The following is a 9,889-nucleotide window of genomic DNA, read 5'->3' as shown; positions in this document are numbered from 1 at the left end:
GCCAATGGCAAAATCAGCTTACGTGTAAAGCAAATCGTGTTTTCGTCGCTATTTTCACCGATAGTGATGTGCTTAAACACGATCGTTGTTGACCATCAGAAATATAAGGCAGTGATGGTATTTAACATATCACTTTCATTAGTTCAAACATATCTTTATTCATCGTTGTTGTTTTATACCAAGTGAACAATTGAATTGTTAAAGAAACGAAATAAATAGATGTTTAATAATGTTTTCAAAAAAAAGTAATGATATGGTGTTATACGTATTATATCACTTTAATCACTATTTAAAGTGTGTAATTCATGTATAGATATGTGAGCTATGTACATGTACAATATACATGCAACATTCGTACGTTGCAGGGAACACAACATCACGCACAATTCTTTTCTCAAAGAGTGTATTTTCCTTTTTTTTGTACAGAGCAAAGCCATCTGATAACAAGATCTATATTTTAGTATTCTTTGAACTTAGCTTAATTTAATGTTCTTATTCAGAAATTTGACACTTCGTAGGTTAATTCATATCTATTAGCAGACAATTCAAACTAGATTGGTATGTATCTAAATGGCATGTTGCCATAGCACTTAATGAATTATTCACTCGATACACACATAGAACACAGTTACTACTGTAAATTTTAAAGTTTTGTACCACAGTAAAAACTAGATCGTGCTATAAATCGGTAGCATGTGCTATTAGGATTACAGTAAGAACTGAGGATATGTGTAATTCCAACAAATCAAGTTGTTGGGATTACACATATCCTCAGTTCTTACTGTAATCCTTATAGCACATGCTACCGATTTATCAGATTTGTCAGCACGATCCAGTATTTACTGTGGTACAAAAGTTCAAAGATTTACAGCAGTTACTGTAATCTCTGTGTGAATCGGCTGAGTTATTAGACTATTGCGTCCTAAAAAACTTTCCTTGTCTGGCACATGGACAACATAAGTAAGTGTGCAACAGGAGAAGTAGTTAGAAAGATACGGGCATAATCCATTTCTTTATAGATCTATTATTTCATGTCAAATTTGTATAGAGCTGACCATATATGGACATGAATGGTTTTATTCAGAGTCGAATGAGACCTTTGTCCCCGTTCAACGTTCATCCGACAAATCGAAAGATTTGGCAGAAACATTACATGCAATACTAGTTATACAAATTCGTCTGCCTCATAACATCAATAAACTCATTCAGACATATGAAGCCGTCGCCATCTTGATCTGCCTCGTAGACCATGTCTTGAGCCATTCGGTTAGTCAGTTTGATTTCAACAGTCTCGGCAGCTTTCAACAAATCGTCAGCGCTTAAATGTCCCTTTTTCTCTGAACAAAAAGTAAAATTCGGATAACTATATCGTACAAACCTTTGGAATAGTATGATAAGTCGTTTTCAAATTGCATTCCAATGTTCAAAATATATTCAGATACCTGTAATAAAATATCAGATATATCACTTTAATTTCAGATATCTACATATAATATCAGATGTCTCAAAATATCACAGATTTATAGAGAGGTGAATTCAAATTCAGATCAATTTAAGACAACAACAGTTTTAATTGGGATTTACGACGCGATGTGAAATAATAATTTACATATCTGAAAGTTAACTGTGAAATCTATCCTAGCAGCATCAGTGACTGGTGCAAGCTTTTGATGTAAATCTTTTGCAGCCAAATTGTAATTGGGTGGAGCACTTCTCATGGGGTAGGCTCAGTACATTTTACAGACAACAGAAGGTCAAATTATCATGTCGTAATCTAAAATCCTGTATTATTTGCTCACTGTTTAGCCTCTGTCAACAGCGAGACGCAAATTTGAAATATCTGGCATTCTAATTGAGATATCTGACATTCTAATCCAGAGAGCTGAATTTTGAAAAGTAGAATTTCTCATCTGAAATTAAATTATGTTTAGAAGCTAATATATCTATTTCTATAAAATAGACGTATCTGTGCCAGTTAAGAATGCATTTGCCCTCTTATTTCTTTTGAGCAATGATGGAGATGACACCATCACCATTCATGACAGTATCATGAAATCAATAACAGGAATCCGGTATCTGATATTTAAGTGAAGGGCAAAACCTACTCTACTAGAACGTTCTGTGAACATGAAAACTATTCAGTCCGTTTGAAAGTCGGTTCCTCTTGTAATTATTTTAGTTACTCAATATTCTTAAACGACGTCCCTTTATTGAATAATATTCTGGTAGATCTGCCTGTCCGTTTTTTCCCCCAATAGTTCGGTTACATGGATCGCGATAATTTCTTTTTTGATTTTTTGATAAAGTTTGAACAAAATAGCTACCATTATTTCACTATCTAGTCTAAGTTGATACTGAGTAGTTTGATATTTCATACTCAACAAATTTATATATATATATATATATATATATATATATATATATATATATATATATATATATATATATATGTATATATATATATATATATATATATATATATATATATATATATATATATATATATATAGTTTAGCTAGTTTCAATCCAATTTTACTTTAAAACTGGTAATATGCTCATATACATGACTTTAAAAGCAATATGTAAAGTATTGAACAATTTACCGGTATCCAGCATCTTGAATCCCTGAAAGAAAATGAGAGATATGAACCTTTAGCAGCACAGCATGCACGTTAAAGCGGTCAGTAAAACCTTTATATTCTAAATGGCGACTTTAAGACATTCCTTCGTGTCTAAAATTGACAAAAAAGAAAAAGTTGAATAAGTATGAAAGAAACACCCCAAGCTAATGTTCACAGAAGGATTGATAGAAGGGAACTATATAACAGCTATAGAATACTACTATATTGTAGCGGAAAGCTTCGACTTTTCCTTAGTGAGATACGTTTCGCTCCCTCAGGGGTAACATCTGTTGCGCTCCGCGGAGGTAACGAGAGATGTTTATCCGGAACAGGAACTGATTACGTAATTTTGCTATATCGATGTATTCCCGTGACTGGCATAGGCAGGCACGGCGGTGGGTGTGTGAGGCGATCCCGTTGGTCGCAACTCACCGTAGTTATATATACAAGTAGTCCCTGATTGGTCTAAGCCTTTTTTTTACAGTTTATGTACGGACGTGTGTAAACGGGGGTTATTTTCGGGGTATTTAATGCAGGGTTCTTTTGTAAATGAGAGAGTCAGAGGGTCGGAGAGTCGGTCGAGTGCAAGACGAGGAACTTTCCTTCCGGCGGCTCGTGGTAAAGCCTTTGATATTTGCTAAGTCCAAACAAATGTGTTTAAGCATTTTAGAGTGCCCGCATCTCTGCGCTGCCCGAGTCCAGCGGATTGCCCGACCACTGCGCTGCCCGAGTCCAGCGGATTGCCCGACCCCTGCGCTGCCCGAGTCCAGCGGATTGCCCGACACCTGCGCTGCCCGAGTCAAGCGGAATGCCCGAAGCCTGTGCTGCCCGACACCGGTGGATTGCAGACGTCTAGACTGCCCGACCCTTGCGCAGCCCAGTCTAACTTAGCCATGTTTATCATTGGGTTGTGCCCGACCCCAGTGCGTTATATTGGGCAAATGTAAATATTGTATTATACGCTGTAGATGTAGAACGAGATGAGAAATTATACTTTTATTAATCTTACAACTCTGGTGTCTGCCTCCTGATTTAGAGTTAATCTGTACCCGTCCCCCATCTACCTCCCCTACCCTCCTCCAGTTGGTTTCGAGACAGGTTTTACACTACCAGACGTTGGCGGCGTTACATTGGTGGCAGCGATGGGATTCTAGTGCCTATCTGGTAGTCTGGACCGAGTCGAGATGTCTGGGACTAACCCTTTTGAACAGTCTGTGGTGAACGAGCCGGCTACGTGGTCACTTCCGGACGAGAACATCCCTGATGTGGATGAATTCGATCCTCTGAACGTGCCAGTTAGACCGAGATCATGTGGAGGGCCGATACAAACGACGAAATATCAAGACGAGCCTGGCTGGGGAGATAAAGGGGACGGCGACAGGTTGGCTGACTTTCTTGTGGGTCCAGAGGCTCTGAGGGACGAAAACCGTCGCCCGACGGTAGGCAGATCGTATGAATTGGCCGACGAACGTGGTGAAGCTTGGGGAGACGAAGACCGCCGTCCGTTGATGAACCAGGGATACAAGAGGACAGCTAGAGAGGATGCCCTGGAGGCGAGTAGATGGCAACCACGGGGTGGCCCAAGGGAACAAATGGTAATGCAGCAGCCGACAGAGGCATATGAAAGCGCTCCGGCCTACGACCGGGGGCGTTTTAGAACAAACGAATTGCGACCAGGTATGAGACCAGGGTATCCATGGCGGGAGGAAGGGAATAATCGAAGGTTGTCTATGAGCAATGATGAAAAAATCAGTCGGCAAAGAATGTGGCACCCGCAGTATGAGCCCCAGGCCCCCAATTTGAGTGTTTCCAGGGTAACAGCGCCCTCATTTAATGGCTCAACACCCTGGGAGGATTACATAGTTCAGTTTGAGCTAATATCAGAACTAAACGGTTGGGATGAGATAACAAGGGCGTTACAACTAGCGGCAAGCCTGAGGGGCCCAGCACAGGCTGTCCTTGCTGATCTTGATGCATCGAAGAGAAGAAGATTTGAATCTCTCACGGATGCGCTCGAACAAAGATTCGGGAGAGCTAACCAGACAGAACTATTCAGAACGCTCTTACGTAACAGGACCCGACAACAAGGGGAGAGTATTCCAGAACTGGCCCATGATATACAGCGACTTCTCTCCCGTGCTTACCCTAATGCCTCTATTGAGATAAAGGAGACCCTATCAAAAGAGTTCTTTATAGATGCCATAAGCGACCGTGACATCAGATGGAAGATATATCAGTCAAGACCCAAGACCCTGGAGGAAGCAGTGAGCATTGCAGCCGAGCTGGAGGCCTTCACCTTCTCCGAACAGAGGAAGGACACCCAGAAGAGGGCTGTAGTAAGAGTTGTATCAGAGAAGACAGAAGGTCAGGAAAACAAGTGTGGTGCGATAGATGATATTAGTAAAACACTAGCGACAGCAATGACCGAAGGATTCTCCGAACTTACTAAACAGCTACAGAAACTGCTCTTAGTGAACAACACAAATGTGTCAAAGGAAGGCCAAGAAAGGCGGAAAACTATCAAATGCTGGAACTGTGGAGAGATGGGCCATATTCGGAGGAACTGTCCTTCCCCCCTGAAATATGTTATCCCTGCAGAGGAGACAAAGAAACAGGAAAACGAGGAGAAGTCGGTCTTGTAGGGCAAAGATCGACTAGTCCACATGGTAAGCCCGTCAATGTACCACTCTCATGGAAGAGGTTGCGGTCTGTAGGTGCGAGAGGTTTGTACGTACAGGGAGAGCTAGAGGGTGTCAAAGTGAGTTTACTTGTCGACACCGGAGCTGACCTGACGGTAGTGCGAACGGGATTCTTTGAGCAATTGTCCGCCAAAAAGACTTTGGAGCTCAAGGATGTATCTCTCGACATGGCTGTTGCAGACGGTAGACCCCTCGCGTTCTCGGGGTGTGGTAGACTCCAGTTGAAAGTAGGTAGCTTTGCAGTAGAGCATGAGATCTGGGCAGCAGACATCGATGTCGATGCACTTTTGGGTTACGATTTCCTTCAGAGGTATAACTGTACCATTGACGCTGGGAAAGGGGAGCTGACCATTAGAGGTATACAACATGACAACATCGAAAAGAATTTCGATGGTTGTAGGGTTGTGATAGCTAAAACGGTAGTGATCCCCCAGGAAAGCGAGAAAATTGTAGCAGCGAGAATTCCAAGAATGGCTGGAGTCGAGGTACCTGCTGTAGTGGAGTGTAACGAAAGGTTTACCGAAAGACATGGTGTGATGGTTGCCAAGATACTCGTAGACCCCTCAAATGAGCTGGTACCGCTGAGACTGATGAACCCGTCGAACCGACCTATTACACTGTATGAGGGAACACTCGTAGGTGAATGCTACTCTGCAGAAGTAATAGAAAACAATCCGTCTGTGGGCTGTAGAACCCTGCAAGGAAGAAATAGGGGTGATGGTGTACCGCCTACTGGGCCTACTCAGTTGACAGAACCTTTAGAGGAGCTTGCATTGCGAAGTTGTACTGAATTAACCGAGGCGCAAGCCGGTGAAGTCAAGAAATGCCTTGCAGCCAATGCCGATGTTTTTGCTAGATCAAAAGAGGACCTCGGACGAACAGACCTGGTGCAACATCAGATTAACACAGGGGCGGCAAGACCAATTCGCCAAGCGCCACGTAGACTCCCGATACACCGTAAGGGTGAGGCTCGGATAGAAGTGGAGAGAATGCTTGACCATGACATTATCGAGCCTTCGATGAGTGCTTGGGCGTCACCGATAGTACTAGTGAAAAAGAAAGACGGCTCCACTAGGTTCTGTGTCGATTACAGGAAGCTAAATGACGTAACCGAGAAGGACTCGTACCCCCTACCCCGAATTGACGACACCCTAGACACTCTTTCCGGGGCAAAGTGGTTTTCAACGCTCGATCTGGCGAGCGGGTACTGGCAGGTTGAGGTTCAAGAACGCGACCGTCCAAAAACTGCTTTCGTTACCGGAAGTGGTCTATTCCAGTTTAAGGTGCTTCCGTTTGGACTTTGTAACGCCCCGGCGACGTTCGAGAGACTTATGGAGAGGGTGTTAAAGGGTCTGCAGTGGCAAACGTGTTTGCTGTATCTTGATGACGTCATCGTATATGGAGACTCCTTCGAGAAAACTCTTAAACCACTTGCTGGCGTTTTTCAAAGGCTTCGTGAGGCGAAACTAAAGCTCAACCCGAAAAAGTGTAATCTTTTCCGAAGGGAGGTCAACTACCTAGGACATGTCGTTTCAAGCGAAGGAATCGCCCCTGACCCTGAGAAAGTCCGGTGTGTACTAGAGTGGCCTACTCCCTGTTCCACTACGGAAGTGCGTAGTTTCGTCGGGTTATGTTCATACTATCGCCGATTTGTAAAGGGATTCTCCCATATTTGCGCACCTTTGTTTCGCCTAACTGAAAAAGAAAGGGACTTTAGATGGAATGAGGACTGTGAACTTGCTTTCAGAAAGATGAAGCAGGAGCTCACGTCGGCGCCTATTTTAGTCTATCCGGACGAGAAACGGGCATTCATCCTCGACAGTGATGCCAGTAACTTTGCCATAGGGTCTGTACTGTCCCAGGTGACTGAAGGGTCTACCCAAGAAAAGGTTGTAGCTTACTTCAGTAAAGCTCTGTCTAAGACGGAAAGGAACTATTGCGTTACACGTAAGGAGCTGCTGGCCATTGTTCTCTCGATCAAACACTTTCATCACTACCTCTATGGAGCCAAGTTTGTGGTTCGAACTGATCATGGCGCTTTAAGATGGCTAGTAAACTTTCGTAATCCTGAGGGACAGCTAGCCCGATGGTTGGAGACTCTCTCAACATATGACTTTGACATAACACACCGACCAGGAAGAATACACGGTAACGCTGACGCCCTATCAAGACGCCCCTGCAATGAATGCCGACACTGTGAAAAATCCGAAGAAAAAGAAGATCAGACAGACAAAGCAAATCTTGCGGAGCCGACCGTGAGACAGGTGTTTGTAATAAACAGACGAAATGAGTCAGAGCCTGCTGTTGGAATTGTGGAGAACCATCAAGATATTTCACAAAGTCAACCATATTCCTGGTTCCACAGATGGACACATGCTGAGTTGCGGAAAATGCAAATTGACGACAGCGACATTGGGCCTATACTACTCTGGAAAGAAGTGCAGGATTCAAGACCGAATTGGGAGCAAATAACTGCAGGCAGTCCGGCCTTAAAAAAACTATTGGAGCCAATGGGATCGCTTACTTCTTAAAGGGGGTGTACTCTATCGTAAATTTGAGACGGGCGCGGGAGATAGCGAACTGCATCAGCTGGTAGTCCCAAAAGAAATTCAAGAAGAAATCCTGGATAAGTCCCATAACCATAGGCTTTCAGGCCATTTTATGGCGAAGAAGACTCTTAAACGTATCCGAGAACTGTATTACTGGAGTGGTTATAGGGGCCACGTGGAGAAATGGTGTAAGAGCTGTGACGCATGCGCTTCACGAAAGGGCCCTAGGAAAAAGGCCAATGCATCCTTAAAGCAGTATGGCGCCGGACACGTCCTACAACGTTGCGCCATGGATATCATGGGACCACTCCCAGTATCGAGTCGGGGTAATCGGTACGTCGTTGTCATAGCTGATTATTTCACAAAATGGACAGAAGCATTTGCGATAGCCGACATGGAAGCCGAAACTGTCGCCAGGGTACTGGTTGAAGAGTTTATCTGCAGGTTTGGTGTCCCCGAAGAACTTCACACTGATCAGGGCCGACAATTTGAATCCGAACTATTCCAACATATGTGTCGACTGTTAGACATTCACAAGACAAGGACGACACCGTTCCATCCACAATCCGTCGGGATGGTGGAACGATTTAATCGGACCCTAGAAGATATGCTCTCCCTTGTTGTAAGTGAAAATCAGAAAGACTGGGATGCGTGGCTGCCGTACCTGTTAATGGCTTATCGCTCCGCGGAGCATGAAAGCACCGGGTTTTCTTTCACCGGCTGAAATCATGCTGGGAAGGATGGTTACCTTGCCGTTAAGCGCCCAACTCCCCAGGCTACCCGACGAGACGGACAGTCCCCGTAAGCCTACCCCTAAATATGTACTGGAGTTATATAAGACCATGCACAAAATACATGAGATTGCAAGAGGGAAGCTAAAACTAGCCAGTGATAAACAAAAGAAGTTTCACGATAAAGGTGCATACAACCAGGAGTTTACTCAGGGGGATTTGATATGGCTGCTAAACACCAAGAGGAAAAGAGGGATTTCCCCTAAACTCCAGAAACGTTGGGACGGGCCAGGAAAAATTCTGAAGAAACTCTCAGATGTCATATATCGTGTTAAAATGCGACCTAAGAAGAAACCGCAGGTAGTTCATCACAACCGTTTGAAGCCTTATACCGGAGAGGATCCGCCCCTGTGGTTGTTACGGAAGCCTTCGATCAGCGAAGCTCCTCAGCAAACGGTCACCGAGGTGGAAAATCTACAAAAACAGTAGCGTCGACGCGTTGGCCTTACGTAAGATAATACCACCGCGGATCTCCTTGTTGACTGCCATAGTGGTTTTATCTTTCCTCCACCATGGCATGAAAAACAAAACATCGGACACTATGCCGTACACTAGTTTCAGCTAGATCTTCCACACAGTCATTTCCGGGTTGCATCTTTATCAGGAACAACTAAAAATGTCTCACTTATACGAAGCCGAATTCAAGTGCAGAGACTGTAAAAGACGTTACTTTGATCTCAGTGAACTGAAACGTCATTATGCGGAGAAACACGGGGACGGCAGGAAACTCTTTAGATGTGAAGAATGTGATTATTCGTCTAATAAGAAGGCCGACGTGGTTCGACATAAGAGTAGTCGCCATAAATCGGAAGACACCAGGCAGGTAAGCCTAGGCTTAAAGGAACCTAACGAGCCTAGTACCTCCAAACCTCGATCTCCACCCAGGGTCCAGCGGCCAGATTGGCCTACACTTCAGACTATCGTTGGATCACCCCATTCGGCTACGGAGTTTCAGCAAGAAAACCATTTGGACGAAGCTATCGAGCAGAGGGACACTCCCCCAACACCAGTGGTAACCCCACTCAAAAGAAGCCTGTCTCAGCCGAACGACGGAGACCAGACCCGCAAGGTACTAAAAAAGGCCATAGAAGATGCGAATAGACCGATGGTGGGTAATAACGACGACAGACAACCAAAGGAGAGGATTTCAACGGTGGTACTCCAGGATGGGAGGATCTACGTAACTGTAGAGAAATTTTAAAGACAACCAACCCTTCAGCGAAACGAAC

At 44.1% G+C, this 9,889-nt stretch overlaps 1 protein-coding gene across 2 annotated transcripts in view; it reads right to left on the bottom strand.

Annotated features, from left to right (window-relative positions):
- Positions 1–386: 386 nt before the first annotated feature.
- LOC139968160 (uncharacterized) overlaps positions 387–9,889 on the bottom strand; it is a 31,072-nt gene continuing 21,569 nt past the window's right edge. Inside the window, exons 5-6 of one of the 2 annotated variants that reach the window (XM_071972579.1) lie at positions 2,604–2,625; positions 387–1,337 (exon numbers count right to left, since the gene is read on the bottom strand). In XM_071972579.1, coding sequence (XP_071828680.1) covers positions 1,162–1,337; positions 2,604–2,625 — 198 coding nt within the window. In that variant the 3' untranslated portion in view covers positions 387–1,161. Of the gene's footprint in view, positions 1,443–2,603; positions 2,626–9,889 lie in introns of both variants that reach the window. The other variant, XM_071972606.1, reaches the window with a different exon arrangement.

Source organism: Apostichopus japonicus, chromosome 1, assembly GCF_037975245.1.
Source record: "Apostichopus japonicus isolate 1M-3 chromosome 1, ASM3797524v1, whole genome shotgun sequence".
Taxonomy (NCBI): domain Eukaryota; kingdom Metazoa; phylum Echinodermata; class Holothuroidea; order Aspidochirotida; family Stichopodidae; genus Apostichopus; species Apostichopus japonicus.
Note: the sequence above shows the minus strand (reverse complement) of the source record. Positions and strands in the feature narration are given on the sequence as shown.